At 34.0% G+C, this 27,147-nt stretch overlaps 2 protein-coding genes across 3 annotated transcripts; both read left to right on the top strand.

Annotated features, from left to right (window-relative positions):
• The first annotated feature begins 2,590 nt into the window (after positions 1-2,590).
• Positions 2,591-6,368, top strand: LOC114725736 (F-box/LRR-repeat protein 10). Its single transcript, XM_028912294.1, has 4 exons — positions 2,591-2,836; positions 3,134-3,339; positions 3,495-3,588; positions 4,752-6,368. Exons 1-4 carry the CDS (start codon positions 2,663-2,665, stop codon positions 6,195-6,197), a joined length of 1,920 nt encoding a protein of 639 aa, XP_028768127.1. The 5' UTR covers positions 2,591-2,662; the 3' UTR covers positions 6,198-6,368.
• Positions 6,369-18,163: 11,795 nt separating this feature from the next.
• On the top strand, positions 18,164-25,212 carry LOC114725714 (serine/threonine-protein kinase STY46-like). 2 transcript variants are annotated; one of them, XM_028912257.1, is made up of 16 exons: positions 18,164-18,559; positions 19,033-19,147; positions 19,916-20,016; positions 20,155-20,268; positions 20,697-20,751; positions 20,981-21,091; positions 21,438-21,488; positions 21,662-21,837; positions 21,949-22,056; positions 22,791-22,864; positions 22,956-23,131; positions 23,251-23,346; positions 24,108-24,188; positions 24,283-24,336; positions 24,498-24,632; positions 24,808-25,212. In XM_028912257.1, the coding sequence occupies exons 1-16, from the start codon at positions 18,360-18,362 to the stop codon at positions 24,883-24,885; spliced, it is 1,725 nt and encodes a 574-aa protein (XP_028768090.1). In that variant the 5' UTR covers positions 18,164-18,359; the 3' UTR covers positions 24,886-25,212. The 2 variants fall into 2 exon arrangements, with proteins under 2 accessions (XP_028768090.1, XP_028768091.1); XM_028912258.1 differs by having other exon boundaries at positions 18,165-18,550.
• The last annotated feature ends 1,935 nt before the right edge of the window (positions 25,213-27,147 follow it).

The raw sequence follows: 27,147 nt of genomic DNA, 5'->3' as shown, positions 1-27,147 counted from the left end.
TTATGAAGGCATGCGAAGGGCAAAAATGACAATTAAGGAGATGTTTAAGAAGAACAAGGACCTGTATAAGCCGTACACAACGATCATTCAAACTCGATAGGATAAGCATTTAAAGACCAATCTTCATGCAACATCATATTTGCTGAATCCTGCAATCACATATGCTCTAGACTGCCCGATCAAGTCAAAGTTAATGATGGCTTTAATTGATGTGGTGGAGTCTTACTCAGATGAAGAGGTTGATGGCTTCGTGGTAATGAAACAAGCAACTACTTATTGTGAAGCTAAAGAATCTTTCAGTAGACCATCATGTCAAAAAGCAGCACAGAACACTTGACCCTTGTAAGTGTTTGTATTTAATAGTTAATAGTATATTGATGGTCATTCACTAATTTTATATTTCATATTTTCATGATTTAGATGAATGGTGGACATATTATGAATGTTTAGTGCCAGAGTTGCAACGTGTTGTGATGCGCATTCTTAGTCAAACTTCTTCTTCTTCTGGCTGTGAAAGGAATTGGAGTTTATTTAAATGCATTCATACAAAAAGAAGAAATAGATTGGAGCACAAGAGGCTAAATGATTTAGTTTTCACAAACTATAACTTGCGATTGAAGCATAGGTAATTTTATAAGTTATGGCTGCTTTTATTTTGATATGGATTTACATCTAATTGAAATTTTATTTGTCAGGAGTACATTGAAGAAGCAGAAGGCAAGCTATGATCCTATTGACTATGAAAACATTGATTTGGTGGACTTTTGGGTGACTGAAGAAGATCCTGTTCCAGAGTTTGATGATAGAGATGTGGCAACATTTGAAAGTGTTTTCAACAATAAAGACATTTCAAATTTGACAACTCCTAGGAGGGATAATGAAGGTATTATTATCTTAGTTTCTTAGAAGTTATAAATATTTTTATTTTAATATTGATTTACACTTAATTGACATTTTATTATTGTCTTATTTAGGTGGTGATGATGATATGAATATTGTTGAATCTCCACCTCTGCAAGATGATGTTGCCTTCTACTTTTCCTCTTCCAACTATTAATGTCTCCATTCCTGGCCCTGCCAATGAATTTAATGATGATTTTGATTTTCTGTAGTGATGAAGATATATATTTGTTAATGGTAGTTTGGTACAATTAAATATTTAAACTTTAAACCACGTTGGTTGTTTTTTGTATTTTGTTAAATGATTATTATTAATTAATGTTATTTTTATTGTCATTGCTAATTAAATTATATTATTTTAATATGATCGGTTTGACCCCGGTCTGACTCATTAACTCTTGACCCACTATCTAGACCAGTTCAGTGTCCGGTCTAGTTTTTTGTTCATTGCTAGAAACACACATTTACTTAGAAGGCACGAATGGGACAAATTTCTCGTTTTTGAGAAACCGAGACATGAAACCACGCATACAAATGACTCCAGGGGAAAATGTGCTCACCCAACTCAAAAACACATTTTACTATTTTAGAGGCTTTTACGTAATCCAAAATGAGGTTTTTTAATGCCCAGATCTTGTGTTTAGGCTCTTGAGTGCGTGGGGGCTATTGATTTCCTAAGTAATCTAGGTCAATTATTACGATGGAATAAACAAAATAGTGACCACTTCCTTACCTTTAGTATTTAATTGAAAACTAGTTGATTAATTTAATAAATTAAAAAAAAAGTAAAATTAATTATTTGTAATAAATAGGTGTTGTTTTTTTAAATATCTTTGCTAATAAAAAAAATATTGACTATAACTACTATTATTACAAAAATTATCTTAAAAATAAATAAATATGAGAAATAAATGGATCGAGGGTTTATATTTAAAACTAAAATAAAAGTTAAATAAATTCTTATACTACCTCATGTCCTCAATATAAGATATAGTTAACTAATTTGAAGAGATTAAAGAAATTAGTTGAGTTAGTTAGTTGTTATAAATAGGTATTATCTTTCTTTGAATGTTCTTGCTAATCATGTATATTAGCTAAAATTATCATTTGATAAAACTTTTAACATGTACAACTACTACAAAGATTACTTTAAAATAAATAAATATAAACAATAAAATAAATTGGTGACTTATATTTAGGATCAAAATTAAAAACCAAATAAACTCTTATAATAAAGAACGAAAGTAGTATTTGGGAGAGGACATAGTATTACCTATTTAATTATGTATTTCGGGTTTCATTATTTCCTAAGCTCATGCAGATATAATAATTACTCTTCCGGTCTTTAATACAAGATCTAATTATTGAATTAATTTTAGTCCTAAATATAAACTTATTTCTCATATTTATTCATTTTTTCTAAATTAACCCTATGATCTCTTTCAACCATAATCAAGCAGAAGATGGAATAAAGATATTACGGAAGATGATTATAGTGTTTTAGAAAAAACATATTATATTTTTTATTATTAACTAACTTACCTAACTTTCTTAATTTAATTAGTTAAATAAGCCTTATTTCTGGTAAAAAAAAAGTTAAATAAGCTTTATATTAAAAACTAAAAGAGTATAGTTATTATCCTGTGGAGCTTCTGTCTGCCGCTGAGTAGAAAAAGAGACTTGCTGTCTTATTCCGGTTCATCCGATCTGCACCGGGTCGAGACGGGTTCGTTATCTCATCACCTCGTGGAGACGGACGGAAATGGCGAAAGGGGAGGGCAGCGAAATGAGTCTGGATCAGCTTCCTTCTGCTCTTCTCGCCACCATCTTCACGAAGCTCGACATCTCTTCTATCTGTTCTGTCGCCTCCACCTGCTCCGCCTTCAAGTCCTGCGCTTCTCACATCCTCTCCTTCCTTCCCAATTTCCACCTCCTTGTATGTAATCTCTTCTTCGGATCTACGATGATTTTCGATATTTGTTAAAACCCTTTGTCGCTGCGTGAGTCCTTTTAAATTTCTCATCTTGTTTTCCTTTCTTGGACTTATTGCGTGTTGTGAACTCAAAGAACGAGATCGGAAATGGGGCTTGGGTTTATTGTTTCTCGTGAAATGTTGCTGTAAACCGTTAGTGGATTTGGTTCTTTTATGAAATCCCAAATTCGGGTGTTTCTTCTCTGATTAACAATTCCGAGAAAGCTAATCTTTCTAGTACTGGAATACGTATATTTACAGGACATTGCGCCAACTGTGGATTTGCTGACGCCGTTGCTGCCACCGAATCCCTATCTTAGGAGCCTCAAAGTTGATTGTGGTCGGCTTGATGATTCAGCTATACACCTTCTGGTTAAACCATCTTTGCAGGAGCTTTCTCTGCATAACTGTTCTGATTTTAGTGGGAAACTGCTTTCTGAGATTGGGAACCGATGCAAGGACCTAAGGTTTGCTGTCGATTTCATTTGAAGCTAGATAACCTTGCAGATTGCTTGTTTGATCATGATGATATTTGGTCTTCGATTATGGCGCTGCAAAGTTTGTAAATTTAATGCGATTTATGGTTCTGCTGTTATCATTTCTTCTTCTTTGCTTGCATCAGGTCTCTCTACTTGAGTTCAGTGGCAGAAAAAAGAGGGAGATCAATTCATATTTCTGATCTGGAGGAGTTGCTTAGCGGCTGCTCTCAGTTGGAAGTAAGGCATAATTTCAAAAGTAGTTTGGGATGTTAAAAGCTATATATTATTAAGATTCTTAAAGAACTTTGAAGTTACCTTTGTGTGAAATGGTTATTAAGACAACATCTTCTATCATCACATACCACTCCATTCTTGCTTGTCATGTGAAAAGCCCACTAATTCCCCGAGCTTTACTAACCACGCGTCCCGTTGATGAGACACTCAAGAGAACCCCAATTTTCATAAATAGTTTCCTCTATGTAATTTTTAATTATGACAACATCATCTGCCAATAGTTAGCTTTGATTTGTATGAATTCGTTAGTTAGCTTTGATATGTATGAATTCATTGTTTTCCCACATTTTTGTAATTTAATAAGTAGTTTAACTATGCTAAAATATTTTGATTAGCCCCTACTTTCTGAGGTCTGAAATCTGAATCCAGTATATCATTTCTTTTTTTAATCTCCAGTGAAACGTACTGACATGTGCATCTATCACTTGTATTTTTTCTCTATGCTCATATAAGTGGAATAATAAGATTACGAAATCTTGACTTTATGAACATTATAAGTTTGGTTCCATTGAACTGAACCTTTCTTTGACGACCATGACTTATCCCAATGTTGTTCGTCAGTATTATCGAAGTTCAGAAGAATTATTCCTCAACGTAAATATTATCTTGTGATTGGGTGTAATCATTTTGGTAAACAAGGCTTGGATGTGACAAATTTTTTAGGATATATTCTGTTAGGCATTTGTGGTATATGTAGTTGTAATGTTTGGGTTTGATGTTCAGTTAAGTAATACTGTTGTATATGATCACTAATGCATGTCCTGGGAATGTTTTAGATAATTTGTGTGTATTTATCTTTGTTGACTCTATGGATTCTTCATTGTGTTCGCTCGGGTTATTTCTCCATAGATCTATTCTATTCAAAATTATTACTTGAATCTTCATATTTACCTGGAACAAGGGGACATTCCAAGACGCAGGGAAAATTTATTAAATATCAAATGGTGGATTTCATCATAATAGTTTATTCATAAAATTGCTCATTGCTAAAATTTTCCGTATGTTTGTTACTGAAGATAAGCTCTTACCCCTCGTGTACAATATTGAAATCATTCTGTTATCGTTTGTTCAATTATATCTAATGTGCACTGTGATTTTTTTGGTAGGCACTGATTCTGATGTTTGATGTCTCTCTATTCCTGCGTCATAATTTTGCCCGAGTTTGGGCCATGGCCTCAGAGAAAATCACATCTCTTGAGATCGGCTACATATCCTCAGTAACAGTGACTGAACTGCTTAGCCCAAATTTAGGATCCCATCAGTCCCTAAATCCTGTCCAATCATACGTATTGCCTAGTATTCAGAAGCTATGCCTTTCAGTTGACTATATAACTGATGCGATGGTTGGTACAATATCCAAAGGACTAGTCTTTTTGACCCATTTGGACCTTCGAGATGCACCCCTCATTGAACCAAGAATCACCTTTGACCTAACCAATGCTGGCCTCCAACAAATTAATCAACATGGAAGGTTGAAACATCTGTCACTTGTCCGGAGCCAGGAGTTCCTAATTACTTACTTTCGAAGAGTAAATGATTTGGGCTTACTTTTAATGGCCGACAAGTGCACAAATATGGAAAGCATATGCCTGGGTGGCTTTTGCCGTGTTACAGACACAGGTTTCAAAACTATCCTGCATTCATGCTGTCGCTTATACAAGCTTAAGGTGTCTCATGGGACTCAGTTAACTGATCTAGTTTTTCATGATATTTCTGCAACGTCCCTTTCCTTAACTCACGTGAGCCTAAGATGGTGCAATCTATTAACCAATCACGCTGTCTTGAATTTGGCATCAAACAAGGATCTTAAAATTCTGGACCTGAGAGACTGTAGGAGCCTTGGGGATGAAGGCCTCCGAGCCATCGGTGTTCTTGCCAGACTAAAAATCCTACTACTGGATGGCTCTGATATAACAGACACGGGGCTTTCATACTTAAGACCACGGGTTATACGTTCACTTAATGCTTTGTCTCTAAGAGGGTGCAAAAGACTTACAGATAAATGCATCTCGACTCTCTTTGATTGCTCTGGTCCGCTTGAATTGAGAGAACTGGACCTATCCAATCTTCCTAACCTGTCTGATAATGGAGTTCTGATGCTGGCAAGGAGTCAAATTCCAGTATCTGAACTCCGGATGCGACAGTGCCCTCAAATTGGGGACACCTCAGTGATGGCATTGGCATCGATGCTGGTTGACGAGGCCAAATGGCATGGAAGCAGCTTGCGGTTGCTGGATCTGTACAACTGCGGGGGCATTACACAGCTGTCATTTAGATGGCTAAAGAAACCATACTTCCCCAGGTTGAGATGGTTGGGAGTGACGGGAAGTGTTAACAAGGATATGGTGGATGCCCTGGCCAGAAGCAGGCCTCTGCTGCACGTGGCATGCCATGGAGAGGAACTTGGGCCCGAGCCCTACGATAGCTCTGATAGTTTATACACGCATGACTACGGGGAGGTTGATGAATTTGAGCAGTGGCTCCACGAAGGCGACATTGATAGTGACGACGAGGAGATGGGCGACCCCGAAAACAATGTACTGGTTGTTTAGTTTGATAATCGATGTATTTAGATGTTTGTGGTGTGTACTACGCTGTAACTTGTCTTAGCTATTAGCATCTAGAGACGCCTGTGTGTTATGTTGCAAAGGAAACGCTGTGCATAACAATTTCGTGATGTTTGGAAGTTGGAACTAGCTCAAATCATATCAGCTTATCAAACACTCTCCTACCCTCCTTTTCAAACTATTTTTTTTCCCCAGAAAAATGATGCCACTTCGTTCCTGGACATAAAATCTACTTCTCTAGTTCTATTTATAGAGCAAAAAGAAGATTTTTTTAGATCTTATTTAAGTCATTTTATTAAATTTTTAATGTGAATATACTGTTTTGTCCTTTATTTATTATAGTGTAAGTAATTATTTTTTTTAAAAGACGTATATATTAAATATGGGTAAAGTTGAAAAATTGTTATATTTTAAGGGAGAGTTAATACATTTTAAGATTTTTTTTTGTTTATGTGAAATATACTGGAAATGTCTTATAAATAGGACTAGTGAGTAGTTTATAATAAAAATTGTATTACAAACTAAATATCTGGAGGTATTATTTTTCGTAGATCGGGGGGTTTGGAAGAATTATGATTTTAAAAGTAATTTTACGTCGTATAAAGTGAGTAATTTTGTTTCAACTTGTATAAAAACATTTTTTAAAAGTGTTTTTATTTTTATTTTTTGTAATTACTAAACACTTTTTAGTTAAATTGAGCGAGTTGTAGGCGGGTCATAAGTCGGTGTTTAGTGTTACGTTATGGCATATTGAAAATAATATCAGAAAGATTAATATCCTCTAGAGGACGTTGATTTGCTCTCTGACTGATATGAAAAGATGAGAAGCTAGTGCTAAAATAGTTTAAGAAAAAGGGAATGCAGAATTCAGAATGGAATGGGTGGCGTGACAATGTCAGTCAACTCTTTTCAAACTTGTTTGGAATGATTTATAAATAATTTTTATAAATAGTTTTTTAATCATAATTTACGAAATATGAAATATGAGAGAAAAATTCTGTGTTGATTTATATGAAACATATTTATAAGTCTAATCAAGCTATTCATGTGGCAAGTAAAGAGCATTGTCCATGTTGGATGCTATGGAATGAACGCAATAATTTTATCTTCAACAAAGAAAGAGTCCACGGCCACAAGCTAGTCAATGAGACTATTTCCTTTATTGATCATATCAGGAAGGCAGAGGATTTTTGTAGTCAGCTTTAGTAACTTGCTTTTTGCTTGTTGCATGATTTTGCATTTAATAAAAATTACTTGCACTAACAGTTGACTTTAGCACTTTTTATACTGGAAGTGCTTTGTGCAAACTTCCTTGAGCCTGTTTGGCAGGATTTTTATGGGCTGAAAATTAGCTTATTTTTGCTACAAGTCTGATTGGAGAATTGCTTGGTAAACGTACATTGCAGGAGAAGCTACTGGATCTGGCTTATTGGATCAGTGATTGGAGCTTATATACTGTTGTGATGTGTCATGCTTTATTTTTCTCTGAGTTTAGTCATCCCTAATTTAAGGTCACTGGTGTTGGAGAGATCGGAGCTAAACAAAACAAAACGCATGAAGGGCTTGGGTGTTAAGCCAAAACGCCAGGATGCATTTTTATTAGCATTCTTTTTTAATAAAAAAATGTGCAGTTGCAAAAACACACACCACGTGAGAATGAAATATCATAATAAAAATGACTGATAATTTATGATAAAAGTAATAGAATGTGATTGCCTAATTTATTCACGTAAAATTTTCATTTACTTTTTGAATAAAATTAGCGCTTTATCCAAAAAAAATATATAAAAAAATAAAAAATAATAAAAAAATAAATTAAATTACTCATTTGTAATAAATATGTCTTGCTTTCTCTCAAGTTATATATAGCTAATAGAGATATTTTAAAAAATTATAAATTAAGAGAAAATGGATTAAGGTATTATATTTAGAATCAAAATAAATTTTTTATTATAAATATTTCTTATGATTTCTTTAAAGTTTTGAAATTTAATTCACTCATTAAATTTGATATCTTCATATTAAATTATTTTACTTTCATTATATTATGTGAAATTATTATTTTTAATCATGTTTCATTATTTATTAAAACTCATACCCATTTTGGTTATTTTACAACTAAATTTACTTTTACTCTACCATAATCCAAATAACTTTTTACCAATCTCGCTTTTTCAAACTAATTTTTAATCATGTTTCATTATTTATTAAAACTCATACCTATTTTAGTCATTTTACAACTAAATTTACTTTTATTCAACCATAATCCAAATAACTTTTTACCAATCTCGCTTTTTCAAACTAATTTTTTAAACTTCAATCCAAACACAATTCAGCTTATCCAATTTGGTTTTTACCTAATTTTATTTTTTCATAAGTCAAATTAACAATAAGTTACTTTTTTAATTGTTTGGATTCGGACCTTTTATCAATGAAACCTCCTTCTATTAAAAACAAAAAAGAAAAAAGCACTGTCCATTTCATCATTGTTAAATTCATCCTCATGGATCTTGCACTGTGAGGCTGAAGCCACTCCTTCCCCGTCGGCAATGAGGCCGCTTTCCTCAGGCTTTCCACACTTCAAATCCCCAAAAAGAAGCCCAACCCCCAAATTTTCTAGCAGCATCAGCCTGATTTTTATTTTTTTTTTCAAATTTAAACGCTCCACTCATTCATTCTGATTTCTTATGTTTAAAAAACCATTGCTGCCTCAACTCTTCCTTATAAAAAACTAATAAGTATTAGAATCAATCAATCATAATCATGCAGCTCTTTAGAATTCACCAATGCAACACACCATTCAACAGAATTGTGGTTTACTCTTCAATCTATATTATTCTTCCAATCCTTAATATAAGATTTATTTAACTAATTTGATTAGATTAAAAATTTAAGTAAATTAGTTAATTATAAGAAATATGATATGTTTTTCCTAAAACACTATAATAATCTTTCTTAATATTCTTCACCCTTTACTTACTTGATTATGGTTGAAGGAATATCTATAGGGGTAATTTAGGAAAAAAATAAATATGAGAAATAGGTCTTATATTTAGGACTACGATTAACTTAGTAATTAGGTCCTATATTAAGAACCGGAGGAGTATTGCACAATACAACATTCAACAGAATTTCATATTTAATGGTTAATTAAAACCTAAACATAAATAATATATACGCTTCATATGACCCTTATCGAATGGATTAATGTGTTTTGTATGTTATGGACGATACTGAAGCATCAGAGCCACGAGTCTAGAACACAGCAGAGTGAAAAAAGGGAAGACGAAGATTGTGAAAAGGAGCCGGCAAAGAGAAAAAAGAAAAGGAAGCAACAAAATGAAAGAAAACATTGAGGGCGCAATACCTAGTTTTTTTTTTTTTAACCATGCTGGGGGATTTTAATTAACCAAATTTTTTACAACAGATTTCTTATTAGTTTGACTTGTTGTGTGTGAATATTTTTTTCGGGAAAAAAAATTTAGCATGAGCATGTGTAATCTGCTAGTTCCCGGTAATAAAGATACACATGGCATGGGGCACAGGGTCAACTCAACTCAAGGGATTGTCCATTGGATTTGGATGGATGAAATCGGTAAGGGACGATTGGTGGAACATAAATAAATATTTCTTAGTTTTGGCCTGTCACATGTGAATATTATTTTTTTAAAATTTTTTGACCAATAAATCTTTCTTAATCAGCTTGAACTAACCGCGTACAGCTCATAACCAAGATATATAGATCATCTGATTTTTTTTTAATCAACAATATAGATCATCTATCTGATTAGAATTACACAAAACCTCGCATTATTAAACATATTATATAGGCAAACTAAAACACATGCATCATTCTTCTTCTTCTTCTTTTTGGTGTACAGAGACAAGACACATGCACCATTCTTTTAATACTACCTCCGGTCCTAATTATAAGAGCTGGTTGACTAATTTGAGAAAATTAAGAAAATAAATTAAATTAGTTATTTTGTTATGAATATGTATTGTCTTTCCTAAAATATCATTGCTAATCAAGTGTATTGGCAATAATTATTATTATTAGAATAACTTTTTTTTTAAAAAAAACATAAATATGAGAGACAAAGTGGATTGGGGTCTTATATTTAGAATCAAAATAAAAGTCAAACAAGGTCTTATATTAAGAACCAGAGGTAGTATTACATATTATCGATCGATGCCAGATTCATGCAGCCTAGATCATCTATATGAGTACATATAGAACACAACTGTTTTGATCGCAAAATAAAGCAAGAAACTACCGTTGAACCTTCTATTAAACCTATGTCTGTCTAGTTAATACTCTTCCGATTCTTAATATAGAACCTAATTGTTGAGTTGATTTTAATATTAAATATAAGACCTATTTCTCATATTTATCATTTTTTTCTAAATTATCCATATCGATACTTCTTCAACCATAATCAAATAAAAGAGGAAGGGAGGATATTAAAGAAGATGACTATGGTGTTTTAGGAAAAACATATCATATTTCTTATAATTAATTAACTTACCTAACTTCTTTAATCTAATCAAATTAGTTAAATAGGTTCTATATTAAGGATATAAGGAGTATATCTGTTTGTGTAGTTAACATATTCGAATGATACTTATTGATAAATAAATCTTGGTCAACATAACAAGTACTGTCCTAATTATAAGATCTTGTTTATAGTCTACAAATGATGTCTTATAATTAGGACCGGAGGTAGTGTAATATAATGTAAATTTATTGATACCCAAACGTAGTGTGTGTGTCTGTGTATATATATTTGAATTTTATTTTATTTTCTAATAAAACAATGCCTTGAAGTAGGATATAATTATAAGCATTGAACATAATACAACATCCGATCTTTAATATAAAATCTAGTTTGTAGTACAAATTATATTTTATATTAAAGATTTGAAAGATAATATTATAGGAAAAAAAGAGAATATACTTGTTTTGCAAGTTGAAGTATCATTGCTTCGTGAAATTTGCTTCCTAATTAGTAATTCGCAATTGCACGGCTAAACCAGATGGAGGGACGACGTGATTATGTCGAGAATCTTATCAGGAAGATATATATATATATATATATATATATATATTGGACAATTTAATTAATGTCAATAATGTCTCTTTTGCCATATATTCATGAAAGCGATTTCACATCGATCGGGTCAACCTCCCCTTTTGCCACGTTTATCATTCTTTTGTATATTTTCTTCTAAATAAAGATACTAGTCTCCTTTTTGGAAGAGAAATAGCAGTGTCGGATCAAACAACAATTCTTCGCTATGCATGCATTGATAACATTTAGGAAGTGTTTGGATGCAAACTAAACTATAATTTCAGAAGTGCTTTTACGGTTTACGAAGTAAATATATAGAGGAGTTTGTCACGTTTTGCGAAAAAATGTTTCTGAGAAGCACTTTTGAGGGTTACCAAACACCCCCTTAAAATGATGACTTCATGTGGGGTGTTTTTTTTTGTTGAAAAAAATAGAATAATATTTTAATTTTGGAATAGTATATTCACCCAAAAGTTCAAACGTAGCAGCATAAATATAATCCATGCATCATATCTATGGCAAAAAAAAAAAAGCATCATATATATCACTACGCCTTTCTATTATATTGTTCATATATATAAATATATATATATACACGTGTGTGTGTATATTCTCATATCCTAACTACAAGTAGTGTATAAAAATACCCACACGCACATTGATGATGAGTATTAAAAACATGAATGCATGGAGTTATGGGATTTGTTGATTTTAATTTCTGACGCATATCCTAAGTTATAATTGGCATATTCCCTTCCTTCAGTATTGCTTCATCCTGCTTTGCTATAAGAATTAAGAAAGTCAGAAACGACCTCAACCCCGCTTGCTTCTGCCATCTAATCTCATACCGTAATATATGTTACTTTCAGTTCTTAATATAAGAACTAGTTAACTAATTTGAGTAGATTAAAAAATTAGTTAAATTAATTATTTATAATAAATAGGTATTACCTCCGGTCCTTAATATAAAACCCCGTTTGACTTTTATGTTGGTCCTAAATATGAGACTCCAATCCATTTTGTCTCTCATATTTACTCAATTTTTTCTAAGATAGTCCTTCTAATAATTATAGTTTTAACCAACATACTTTATTAGTAAGGATATTTTCGGAAAGACAACACCTATTTATTACAAATAACTAATTTAACTCCTTTCCTTAATCTCCTCAAATTAATCAACTGGATCTTATAATTAGGACCGGAGGTAGTATTATTTTTTCTAAAATATCATTGCTAATTATGTGTATTTGGTTAGAATTATCATTATTATAATGATTATTTTCAGAAAAAATATATAAATATGATAAATAAAATGGATTGAGGTTTTATATTTAAAACTAAAATAAAAGTTAAATAAGCTTTTATATAAAACACAAGAAGTAGTATACTATATATACATATGTAAATGTGTGTAAGTAACACATATATCCAACATCCCATTACCCACACTCAGCTCCCTTATCCAGCGTGTTTACGATTAATTGTTACAATCTGAGAAGAAAAAAAGGTCATCACTTGGCTATTCATAATGAAGGTGTAGAAAATTTTTGAAACTTTGATTTTCAAAAATACTCCTGCCATTTACTAGTTAAAATTTCACACGCAAAAATAAAAATACCATAATAAATAAGAATATTATAAGAAAAATATGAAGCAAAGAATTTTAGAAGGGAAAACTTTTAAAATCAGTAAAAAAAAAAGGAAAAATGACAATAAAATACCACTTGAATTCTAAAAAGACAGATAAGGGACCTGAATAAGCAAAATGACAAATAAGGCACTGGGTACCAATCTGGAATTCATATTTTCGGCCAAAAGACCAAAATGCCCTGATGAATGCGGGAAGACCGAAAACTGAAAGTGAGAGAAAGGAGAGAGGAAGACCGACGCTGATGAAATGCGGGAAGAAGGAAAGAAGAATGTTGGAAATGCTATTATCTTACTCCTTCGCATCACCATTCTGTAGAGATTGTTGATTTTGGTTGTGGGAAAGAGGATTTGTAGTGAGAGAGGGAGTGAACCGAAGCGGAAATCAGCAAGCAATTACGTAACGTAACTGCTGTCATATGCCTGCTGGTTTTTGGTAAATCCCATTACGTGAATGGTAAATTTCACTATACATGTAGTTAATTATGAATTTTACAAAATACATATTGTGATTTACAACTTTTGTAGTGAAAGTGACTACTTTGTTAATGGGTTTTGCAATCTGTTTTCAGGAGATAAACAACTTGTTTGTAAAAACTAATAAAATTTCACGCTAAATTTGACAAAACGTATAGTGGGATTTACAACTTCCGTAGTAAAAATGACCACTTATTCAATGGGTTTTGTAACTTGTTTTCAGGGGATGGGCAGCTTGTTTCTAAAAACTAATAAAATTTCCTACTAAATTTGACAAAACACATAGTGAGATTTACAACTTTCGTAGTGAAAATTACCACTTCTTAAATGAGTTTTGCAACCTCTTTTCAAGGAATTGGCAACTTGTTTCTAAAAACCAATAAAATTCCATGCTGAATTTTACAAAACAGAGAGTGATATTTACAACTTTTGTAGTGAAAATTACCACTTCTTAAATGAGTTTTGCAACCTCTTTTCAGGGGATGAGTAACTTGTTTCTAAAAACCAACAAAATTCCATGTTGAATTTTACAAAACACACAGTGATATTTACAACTTTTATAGTGAAAATTACCACTTCTTAAATGAGTTTTGCAACCTCTTTTCAGGGGATGAGCAACTTGTTTCTAAAAACCAATAAAATTCCATGCTGAATTTTACAAAACACACAGTGATATTTACAACTTTTGTAGTGAAAATTACCACTTCTTAAATGAGTTTTGCAACCTCTTTTCAGGGGATGAGCAACTTGTTTCTAAAAATCAATAAAATTTGACGCTGAATTTTACAAAACACACAGTGATATTTACAACTTTTGTAGTGAAAATTACCACTTCTTAAATGAGTTTTGCAACCTCTTTTCAGGGGATGAGCAACTTGTTTCTAAAAATCAATAAAATTTGACGCTGAATTTTACAAAACACACAGTGATATTTACAACTTTTATAGTGAAAATGACCATTTCTTAAATGAGTTTTGCAACCTCTTTTCAGGGGATGAGCAACTTGTTTCTAAAAATCAATAAAATTTGACGCTGAATTTTACAAAACACACAGTGATATTTACAACTTTTGTAGTGAAAATGACCACTTCTTAAATGGCTTTTGCAACCAGTTAATTCAACGTGACTACAAAAGTTGTCACTTTTATTAGTTTTTACAAACAAGTTGTTTATCTCCTGAAAACAGGTTGCAAAACCCATTAACAAAGTAGTCACTTTCACTACAAAAGTTGTAAATCACAATATGTATTTTGTAAAATTCATAATTAACTACATGTATAGTGAAATTTACCATTCACGTAATGGGATTTACCAAAAACCAGCAGGCATATGACAGCAGTTACGTTACGTAATTGCTTGCCAGTTTTCTGATTTCCGCTTCGGTTCACTCCTTCTCTCACTACAAATCCTCTTTCCCACAACCAAAACCCACCAAATCAACAATCTCTACAGAATGGTGGTGCGAAGGATTTAGTTTCGTCAACTGGAGGGGGTTCGGTTTCGTGGAGTGGAGGGATTGGTTTCATCGAGTAGAGGGATTCGGTTTCACTGAGGGGAGGGATTAGTTTCACCGAGTAGATGGATTGGTTTCGCCAAGTGGGGGCAGTTTCTCTTTCGCCGAGTGGGGGGAATTGCTTTCGCTGGGAGGAGGCGAACACAATAAGGGCAATTCAGTCTTTAGGCCAAAAATCAAAATTCCAGATTGGTACCTGATGCCTTCTTTGTCATTTTACTTATTCAGGTTCCTTATGTGTCTTTTTGGAATTCAAGCGGTATTTTAGTGTCATTTTTCAAAAAAAAAAAATGCTATTGTTGAGGGGTTTTCCTTCTAATACTTTTTTATTTTTATTTTTCTTGCTATCCAAACTAAAAGTTATTGTTTGGCATAAGATAGTTCTAATAATGAAGATTGTTTGGTGGGAAAAATATGATTATATGGACGAGAAAATGAAAATCAGTTTAGGCCTCAACAAGTTTCCTCGCCTGCGCCTCCGCCTTCCAAACAATTGAACTTAGAAGAGAATTATACGATATAATTAAGAAAATCAAATCACGTTTGAATGAAGTTTAGAGTTTCCCATAACTTAGAGCCTATTTGGTTAAACGGTAGGATCTCAAATAAGTCTGTTTAAATTCAAATAAGTGTTTATGAAGTATGTTTAGAGTGTTTGGATAATTTTTATAAAATCCCGATGAATCGTGATTTTAACTTTCTACTACACTTTTAGGATAAGCAACAAGAAGTAGTCTATGCGTTTGAAAAATCCCGATGAATCTTCAGTAACTAAATTTTCTCCAATCTATCCCTAATTCTAATGGTAATTATTTTAATTTTTTTTTAAATACAATATGAAACTGTTTTTCTAACACAAGTTCAAATAGCCATTGTAACCATGGCTATCCACAATTTTATTAGAAGGCATACAAGAGAATTATACAATATAATTAAGAAGATCAAATCACGTTTGAATGAAGTTTAGAGTTTCCCATAACTTAGAGCCTGTTTGGTTAAGCGGTAGGATCTCAAATAAGTCCGTTTAAATTCAAATAAGTGCTTATGAAGCATGTTTAGGGTGTTTGGATAATTTTTATAAAATCCCGATGAATCGTGATTTTAACTTTATACCACACTTTTAGGATAAGCAACAAGAAGTAGTCTATGCGTTTGAAAAATCCTGATGAATATTTAGTAACTAAATTTTCTCCAATCTATCCCTCATTCTAATGGTAATTATTTTAATTTTTTTAAATACAATATGAAACTGTTTTTCTAACACAAGTTCAAATAGTCATTGCAATCATGGCTATCCACAATTTTATTAGAAGGCATACTGAGACTGATTTTAAATTTAGTCAGTATGAAAATGAAAATATTCTCAAAGGTAATTATGATGATCATGTTATTTCATATCCATCGCCAAGTGGCAACATAGTTTCCTCATTAGAAATGGATCGTCTTCGAGACTCAATTCGAGATCAAATTCTGCAATGTAGGAAAAATAATTAGCTATCATTTTTATTAATTAGTTTTGTTGTTTAAATTTTATTTCTTAGTTATAATTTTGACTGAACATTCAATTTCCTTATTGATGTTACTAAAATTGCTAATCAAATTTTTTTTTTTATATTTTCATTCATCTCTTATTTATATGGGGTCTTTTATTTAATATTTGTACTACACATAAATTTTGTAAGTGATTTTAAATAATAATAATTTTAAAATAAAAATAATATTTAAATATTCATGTCATTTATTAAACTATATTTAATAAAATTTATTATTAAATATAATAATTATGAAAATGTAAACACCTTTATTAACTTCATGTCTTTTTTAGTAATTATACACCCATAAGTGATTTTAATAAATAAAAACCAAACATAATCACAATTCTTAAAATCACTTATAAAAAAAATATCCAAACAGAAATCACGATAAACTAGTGTCACTTATAGCCAGTATCACTTATAAAATTCACGATTATCTAAAATTACAATTGTTCACTACTAATCCAAACGAGCACTTACTGTCCAAGCGTGAATGAATAAAGCAGCGGATCACATATTTTCAATTACTGATGATAAAATATGATGAAAATGACTGAGAAACCTTAGTAAGTATAATCCCCCCGAAAATGTTGCGCTGTTGAATGAATTGTGTTAATTTTTGACTTGAATAAACCAAAAAGGGGTTAATCGAGGGGCGGGCGTCCCTTGATGAGGGCGAAGGGTCAGGTGTGCACGTCACGGACTTGCGTGTTTCCACGTCAGCCTCCACTGACGCCCCGGGCGTCGGATTATTCCGCCCGCACAGGTTGCCGCCCCCGATTCTCCTCTTCTCACCTCGGACCTGGCTTCCTCGGTTTTACTCATCCCATTATTCTTGTATTATATTCAACTGGATTGGTTAAATTAATGCTGACTCATTGGATTTTGGCAGGCAACAACATGATCCTGATCCCCTGTGACGGCCTCTTTTCGCCCCCACACGCTTCTAATTAACTAACTAACTCCATTCTTTAACAACTTGCGGTCAATTTCGCCTCTTCTTCCTGTTTGACCGTGCCCTCCTCCTTCACCGTCTTCCCGGGCAAAGGAAAATCGTCAACTTGATATGTCCACATGTATGTAATAGGACAACCAGAATATGCCTCTTTATTCTTTAATCTGATCAATCTCTATATGATCATCGTCAACTGTATTTTTAATTGCCCTTCAGCATCAACGTGTTATAGCTACACTCCCGGGAATTGGTCTCGCCCCCTCGCAGCTGCGATCCCAGGTATGGTAGGACCGCACCAATACCATCTGTAGTCTTCTAGTATTAGTCTATGGGATAAGATTAAGATTTCATTATTTACTATTTTTTTAATTCATGAGATGAGAAAGGGGGGCGTCCATTGTGGATGTAGATCTGCTCCTTCTTTTCCGTTTTCCTGAGTCAGCACCACGCCGTCCATTCATCTGCCAATAAGCCTCTTCCCGTGTTTCACATTTTTCGCTAAAACTTCATTCATTCACGAATGCTTATTACCGTTTTAACTACTGAACTTTGATGAATGTAATATTCTGATTATTATTGTTATTATTACTATCATGTGAGGGCCCCGGCCATACGGCACGGCGTAGAAAGTAGGCACCAAAATGGTTAAATATTTAACTGATAATAATAATCTTGCTATTTTAACTTTCAACTGACAAGGATGGGTGAAAGGCTGAAAGCATGTAAAGCTGTTCTGTTGAGATTATGCGTCCCCCCATCAACGCAGCCCCCGTGAAGAGCAAGGTTTTTTCCTTATATATGCACTCTCATATCCATATCCTCCGTCTTTCACGATCGAGCCATTTTCACTGCTGCATGTACAAGCGTCCATAGATCTCCGCACCAATCTCCGTTGCTGCTCTTTTCTTTCGTTTGAATTCACACCTGTATTTCCTTGCCATCCATTCCATGCTCATGGATCAGGCTGACGCCGGCAGAGTTCCTGCTGTGTCTTCAACGCCTCAAAGTCGGCAACAGAGTCACAAGTTCAGAGTGTACCGCGAGGTTCTTCGTCGCCTCAAGAACTCCAACAACGACGAGGCTATGCAGCCTGACTTCGACCATCAACTTTGGGGTCACTTCAACCGCCTCCCAACACGGTCTCTACAGTTACCCCACCCACCTCCCTCTTGCTGATTTTTTTCCCCGTGTGCGCTCGTAATTGTTGCCTGTAGCTGATGTTTTCGCATTTATCAAACTTACTTCACCCCGTTCCTTAATCTCATCTATTTCGTATTTAATTTTCCTGTCATTGTCAAGCATGTTTTCCGCCCTTTTCCTTTTCTTTTCCTTTCGTTTCTTTTCATATAGTTCTCCGTCTGAAGATGTTGGAAGTAGATTGGTTTCACTTCAAGTGTAAACATGCTTTCATTTAAAGAAAAAATGTCATTCAACGACCAGTTGCCTTTCCCCCATCTAATCGTTTTCACTTTACTTTCTTCAACGAGATTCTGCAGTTGAATTTGTGTCTTGTTGTTTTTGGCTCTCTCAATTCATATCCTGATTGTTGTGATTCATGTTCATTGCTGTGACATCATTGATTATGGCTGTGTTTTGTCTTCTTCTTGGTCACGCATTGCAGATATGCATTGGATGTTAATGTGGAAAGGGCAGCAGATGTCCTCACGCATAAGAGACTACTGCATTTGGCTCATGACCCTGCCAATAGGCCTGCAATTGAAGTTCGCCTAGTCCAGGTGGGTGGGTTGGTTTGGGTGATTCTGGTTGACCCAGCTATGCATGCAGATCCTTGCGCTTATTAGTTGATAAGTCTTATATTGAATTACAAATCCTCAGATTTGTTTCTATTTCATCTGGGTGGAGTGAGCCATTTTTTGCCAGATATTTTCTGTGTAACTGTGGAAGCAATTTACTCTACAGAATTCACAATCTTGTTGAGCTTCCATCATTTCTCACTGGCTGAGACATAGTCCAACATCTACTTGTGAAAGGCTTTCTTGTACTTGAAGCCGCAACTAGTTGGAATTTAAACTTCTTAGCTGTAGCTGGTAGACTTAATAGCAATATACAATCACTTAGTTGTGACTGTGGTATTAGCATGGCCATGATATTTCACTATACCAATGGCTGAAGAAATTAAATAGCTTGTTTGAATGTTATACTGTCTTCATACAGCATTGAGTACTGTGCATAGGATCCATTTATTTAGACTTGCACTGAGATAAGTACAAACTTCTCTCATTTGCACGAGTCATGTTTATGTCTTGTCCGCAGGGAACAAAAATTAATCTGCATTCGTTTAGTTGAATTGCTGCTTAATTGTCTCTTCTGTTATATCATCAAAATTCTAAATTAGAAAAGAAGTTTTCTTTTCCTGTAAAGAAGTTAGTCTTAGGTTTCTATTAGAAAGTTATTCTTAGATTCAATTTCGATACTGTGCACTTCTATATTTTTTTCACACTTCATAAGGGCAATACCATTTTTGGATTGGACTGATTGTACAGATTTATCCCATATCTGATGGAAATTCAGCTGACTCCATGCATTCAGATGTACCTAGGGAAGAAGCTTGTGAAACCTCTCCAAAGTACTCAAGGAGATTGAGGTATTAGTTTCTTCTTCTCTTTCTTCCTCAGTTTCCTGAAACTCTTGTGAAATTTTTCAAGTACAATTTTCCTAAACCTCAGTTTCTTCATGATTTTTGGCATTTATGTATAATTGATTATTGACTATTGATTTTCAGTATTCACCCTCCTCCTGCTTTTGGTTCTTCTCCTAATCTTGAAGCACTGGCACTTGAAGCTAATAAATCTGAATATGAGGAACACTCTGTGCATGGGAGTGCTAATCATTCTCAGTAAGCTTCTTGTCTCTAGCCCTTTTTATGGAAAAACTTAGCTGGACCCCACCCTATATAATGCTCTGATTTTCACATGGTTGTGTTTCTGGAGATGTAACCCATTAGCTATGTCGCAACTTTCACACACAAACACACACATACACTGTCAAACACGTGCACACGTACACACACACTGTTTTGAGTTCTATGATAAGCTTTGATGTACTTGAGGTGCTGAAGATTATCAATCATCCTCTGGTCCAGTGATGGAATTTACACGTTTTCAAGAATATTACAAATTTTAAAACATTCAAAGTATGCCTGATTAAAATTCGCATTAATGTTTGAGCTGCTTTAGTAGCATTTCTTTTCTAGATTTTTGATAATATTGAATTATATTTTGGATTTGATTAAAATATAAAAATCTGCCAATGACAATGTTGTAGGCCCATGCATGAAATCACCTTTTCTACAGATGACAAGCCAAAGCTTCTCAGTCAGGTATGATAAGTTTTCTAATGAAAATAACATCTGTATGAGAGCATATGCAACTCGTGATTGATGGTTGCCTACTGCATGAGTTCACTGGAACAGACACTTAAAGAAGCTTCTATTGTTATACTCGCAGCCTTCTTATTTAAACTTCCATGAGGCTAATTTTTAAATCTAAGTAATCAATGAGGGCACATGTTTGGTATTGAAATTTTACAGTTTTCATTCCATCCTGCAGTTAACCTCTTTGCTGGCTGAAATTGGTTTAAACATCAGAGAGGCACACGCCTTTTCCACTACTGATGGCTACTCACTAGATGTGTTTGTTGTTGACGGATGGCCCTACGAGGTATGTTGGTAGTCATTTCACAATCAACGGGTTGAATCAGGTGATATAGATGCATAACGCTAATCAAAATGACCAGTTTTGTCGAAAGCTTATGTACCATATATTTTAAACGGATATGATGATTGCTGAAAAGGATTACTGTATATTCCAGATTTAGCTAATTCTATACTACGTCATAAAAAATCATCTTTGGGTTTACAAGAACCAGCTTGGCAAGCTTGGTCCTGGAATGGAATATACTGTTTATGTTACTGTTTCCATCACTTTCACTCTTTCTTATTACGATTTAACGTCACCAAAGGTTTGATTTATGGGGCACTAATTGACAGACTTGATGTTGAAACAGGAAACACAGCAGCTTAAAGCAGCTTTGGAGAAAGAAGTATTGTTGATTGAGGTAGGTCAGGTGCTTTATTGTGTTCACAGATAATCGCTTGACTAATATCTAGCTTGTCAAATCTTTGGTAGTAGTTTCTGTCACATGACATGCGGTTGTCCCTCCTGGATTTCAGTTTTATTTGTTTTCAATGATGTATGCCTGAGTTGTTTCGGACTTGGGTTTGTATTCAGAGGCAAGCATTTCCTACTCAGCAATCAGGGTTTTATGTCGGTAAGACTGATCAAGGGGAGATGAAATGTGAAGAAGGTCATTTGGTGATACCAAATGATGGGTCAGATGTTTGGGAGATAGAGCCTAAACATTTGAAATATGGAAATAAAATTGCATCTGGGTCATTTGGTGAACTGTGAGTAATCCAGAAATATTTGTCTTCCTTTATGACAGTTTAATAGATATTTTTATGTTATTGCCAGATATTGTTCATTCGTCAAGAAACCAACTCTTCCGTTTAAAACAGGTTTAGAGGTACATATTGTAGTCAGGACGTGGCCATCAAGGTTCTCAAGGCAGAGAATGTAAGTTCAGATTGGAAGAAAGAGTTTGCCCAGGAAGTCTATATCATGAGGTTAGTTGTCTTAGGTTTTTTACTTGATCATTTAGATCTTTCTATCGGTGTACAGAGCTCCTTCAAATTTTGCAATTGATTGAGAAAACTATTGCCTGTTGCTTTGTCATCATCTTCCCATAACATTTGGCAAAAATATCAGTGTGCTTCCTTTTCTCTTTTTCTTCTGTGTCAAAAACAATATAGAGTGCGCTTCAGACTACATAATTTCAGAAGCATGAGGGTGGGAATTCTTTATAAACAAAGAATAGATTCTATATTCGTTCCTTGATAGCATAAAAAAGTTATAGTAGTTGTCTAATTTTTTGCCGTCATGACGTACTGATATAGTAGTTACGTCTCCAAAAACAAAGAATGTGAGTCAAATTATAGATTTGTCTGTCTCTTGAATGCATGCTTAAGTTGGAGCGGTTAGTTATATATTGTTCACGAGGTGCACAATTTTCAAATCTTACTACGACAGATTAATCCAGTTTAATCTAATTAGTAATATATATTTGGACTTCTTTTTTTGCTTCTTTCCCGTAGGTTTCTTTCTCAATTTGAAATAGTGTATTAAGGAAGTAATTCAACTAACCCCACTAAGAATATTTGGCATGCTAAGAGCTGCATGCAGAATCCAGTAGATCAATATTCTATTACTGGGACATTGAGGAATGTACAGTACAGAAACTGATTGTTGTTTTCTTTTTTCTTGTTTTACACTTGTTAAGACTCAGTGATTGAAATTGCAGAAAGGTTAGGCACAGGAATGTTGTGCAATTTATTGGAGCATGTACCAAGCCACCGCACTTTTGCATAATAACAGGTGAAATTTAGTGACGTACAAGATTTAGAATAAGATAACTCAACAGAACTGTGTGACTTTTAGTGATTCTTTTTCTTATTTTTGATGTCAGAGTTTATGAGTGGTGGAAGTGTGTATGACTATTTGCATAAGCAGAAGGGTGTTTTTAAATTTCCGTCCCTGCTCAGAGTAGCAATTGATGTTTCAAAGGGAATGAACTACTTGCACCAAAATAATATTATCCATAGAGATTTGAAGGCTGCTAATCTTTTGATGGATGAAAATCATGTACGAGGTTTATTTGACTTGTCATTTTCTTTTCTCTGATAACCTTTTATGTTTGGCCAACTCTAATTGATAACATAGTACATGAAGAAGCCTAAAGTTCCGCATGTCTTACCTTACAGGTTGTCAAGGTTGCTGATTTTGGTGTTGCTAGAGTGAAAGATCAATCCGGAGTCATGACAGCAGAAACTGGTACTTACCGGTGGATGGCACCTGAGGTATAATATATTCTCATTTTTCTTTGTAACCACTCTTGAAGTTTAATCCCCCCCCCCCCCCCCCAAAAAAAATTTACGAAATCACCAAATTGTCAGTTGTTGTGGTGCGAACAATTGTTATTGTCAGTAAAAGATAAGAGGCGTAGAAACTATTTATCTCTGAGCTATGAGTGTTCAATTGGATTCCAATAACAACTTCACAGAATTACCACGAAGGTCCTTTTGAATTTCCTGAGGGGAAAAAGTTTTCCATCTACATAATGCAAGCATAAAACTCTCACATATTGGTGGGCATTCTTTTCTCCACTAGAAAATATTTACGTTTTATGTTTTTCTTTATGGAAACTTACTAATTAGGCCATACATACAATGTTGAGGTAAGTGGTGGAGTAATGCCTGGAACAAAGCACTCTATAACCAACTTGATAATTACACTTTTCATGGAGAAAAAAATTTGGGCAACTTAGTGGTTCTTCTTTTTCCGTTATTATTTTTCTCAAATTCACCAACCCAATGCCTCCACGATGCTGGATGATTAATTTTTCCAATTTTGGTTAAAGAAAATTCAAAGCTCAAGAAATGATCATTTAGTTTGAGTCTTTGGTGGCAAATACAAAAGAGTAGGAGGATTCCTGCAGCATTGTATATTTTAGAATAAGCATGATGGTTCCCATATTACTTTTCTGGTGACAAAATACTCTTTCAGATGGAAGGTTGCTAATCGTGATATCCTTTCTTACCCTGATTCATTTGCTTTGAAGGTTATAGAACACAAACCATATGATCAAAAGGCTGATGTGTTTAGTTTTGGAGTTGTTTTGTGGGAATTGCTCACTGGAAAGGTATTTCTTACTATGAGATTTTCAAAATGTTTTTTCCTCTCTTTTATTTGTTGATTTGTTAACCATTAATTTTGTCTTTGCTTTTTCGTGGCAGCTTCCATATGAATATCTGACCCCACTACAGGCTGCAATAGGAGTGGTTCAAAAGGTAATTCTCTTAGTTGATAGAATTAACTACTACATGATGTTTTCTTACTTTTGCTACAATTACTTTTCTGGAAACGTTCAGTAAATTGGTGCGCACAATTGACTGGGATATATAATTTTGGACGGTGACTATTTGTTACCTCCACTTGACATGTAATTCAGGGCCTCCGACCCACGATCCCCAAGAACACACATCCAAAATTTGTTGAGCTTCTTGAGAGGTGTTGGCGGCAAGATCCAACATTAAGACCTGATTTCTGTGCAATTATTGAGATCCTGCAGCAATTAGCTAACGAGGTATAAGATGGCTACTTTCTTTAGCATGACTTGATGATAAAAATGATACTAATATATTATCCTTGTTTAGTTTTTTTTGTTCCACTTATTCTTTTTTCTCGGCAAGGATTAAGACTGCATTTTTTTATGTGATATTATAGTATAACACTTTGAAAATCTGTAAATATTGGAGCAGATCGGAAATGATGGAGAGGATAGGCGGAGGGAGAAATCTGGAGGATTTTTTTCTGCCCTCAGAAGAGGTCATCACTGAAAAATAGGAGAATTGATGATGTCTGTAGCGGAAATCTTTTCACTGTTTAGATTGAGCTGTACAGTCTCCTCAAACCACCTAATTGCCTTCTTGCACTGGTTTTCCTCACCTTTTAGCATTTTCAAAAAAGAAACACCAATTTCTGCTAATATTAACATTCAACGAATGTTGCCACAAAAAAAATGCAATGAATATATCTCTGTAAATTTCAATTCCTTAATTCAAGAAGAAATTGGCCGATATACGTCTTGTATATATATAGCCATGCATGACTCAATGGTGGCACTCGCGTTGTTTCTGGGATAAACTGCGACGGCCTTGTCTGTACAAAGAGATGGTGGTATAAATAAGCATCGTGCCTTTAGCTACTCGCCTGTGGCATTACAGAGGGAGAAGCCGTTTCGTTTAAACTATCATGTCTCTTCACAGATATCTATCCTAGATGAGCTGTTCCTTTTATTTATATGTGCACGCGCGCTCGCATATTTGCTGGATTAATAGCAAAGGATTTTCATACACAGGGCTTTGGAAGAAGACTGTGACATTTTATGGTTTGGTAAGTTGGTTTGAGTAAATTGTGTAAGATCTCGTATCCGTGCCAGCATGCCTCTGAAACTTGACGATTTTAAATTTGTTGTCCCATCGTTGGTCATTGCTTCTGAACGCTTCGGTTGATTTCGAACAATTAAAGATTGTTTTGTAAAATTACATGGATAATAGTGTTTAATTTTTTTTTTTTTTTCAAAAACAGAAGGTGAAAAGTAAAATGCGGACAGATCCCAAAATGGAACCTGCATGAGGGAGTGCATCTTTAGAACCCTTTTCTAAATTGACCGAACAGAACATACGGAGGAGTTCGCAGGACTTGTTTATCCTATTTCAATTCTTTGTTCAGGATCATCGTACATTGACATGAGTCAACTCATTTACATATAATAATTGTTGTCATATATTATTAGTATTTTACATCGTTCTCTACATAATTCGAAATTGTTGAACAATAAGTTCACTGACCCTCAATATCCACACGTATTCCACTCTTGCATGTGTGACTTGTCCACGTAATTGGATAGCAGATAGTTGAGATTTGAAATAATTAGGATAGATTGGGTATTTAAATTTCTAGAGGAATTAACGGTGATGAATTTATAAAATTTTATGTATCCAAATAAATAATGGAATTTGTCCGAATCCAAACGTCACTGCTCCAAACATTACACAAGTTCTTTTCAAAAATTCTGAGAAGTTAGCTCATAGCTATATATGTGCTATTACTTTTCTGTTCAGAATACTTCCATATTTCATTCGAAATTTCCATCTCCATTTCAAAAATTGAATATCATTCCTATATGTAAAAAATAACCTAATATGCATGGCTCCGCCAAGAAAAACACACAGGGACAATGAAGCTTAGCATTGAGCAGAGTTTCATATATATATATATATATATATATCATCATGCATCAATAAATAATATTGTTCAGTATATACGTAGATGTGTTTAAGATGGATTGTATACATTATATGATTTGGCAATTAGAAAACAACCCTAAGGTTCACGTCCAATGTCTTGCCTCTACAACTTTTCAGAAGGAAACAAATTAAAGCGCAAGGGATAGAGACGGACCACACGTGATTTGGGCATTTATATCATTCACACTTGGTTAGCTGCAGATAAGGATAATTATCAATCCCTGTATGTGTTAGATATACTTCATCCGGTTTTTGATATAAGATCCCAATCTATTTTGTCTCTCATATTTATCTTTTTTTTTATGATAATCCTTGTAATAATGATAGTTCTAACTAATACACGTGATTAGTAAGAATATTTTAAAAAATACTATACCTATTTATTATAAATAACTAACTTAACTACTTTTCTTAATCTATTCAAATTAATCAACTAGTTTTTATATTAAGAACGGAAAGTAGTATTTCAAGCATTTGTTTCTCTCAACTAGACACACGCACGGCACGCGCATATTGTTGAGGCTATTATGGGTCAATAACATACAATAATAAGACTACCACGAATAATTCATAAAGTGCTTAATGATATATAGTGATGAATTCCTCCGCCTTTTCTTGGAGGCGACATGCATGACTCTTCAGCAGGTACCAAATCTGCCATTCTCTTTTTCCCTTGTCCCTCTTGCCCACTGGACAGATGGGGTTTGACAGTTGGGGTCGTTGCCTTTTGTCTCTTTCAGCTTTTCTCTATTGGCCCTTCTGCCTTCCACAGTTTACTAAGCATCACAA

The sequence above is a fragment of the Neltuma alba genome, unplaced genomic scaffold (assembly GCF_004799145.2).
Source record: "Neltuma alba isolate B1F8T4 unplaced genomic scaffold, ASM479914v2 tig00012263_pilon, whole genome shotgun sequence".
NCBI classification, from domain to species: Eukaryota; Viridiplantae; Streptophyta; class Magnoliopsida; order Fabales; family Fabaceae; genus Neltuma; species Neltuma alba.
Note: the sequence above shows the minus strand (reverse complement) of the source record. Positions and strands in the feature narration are given on the sequence as shown.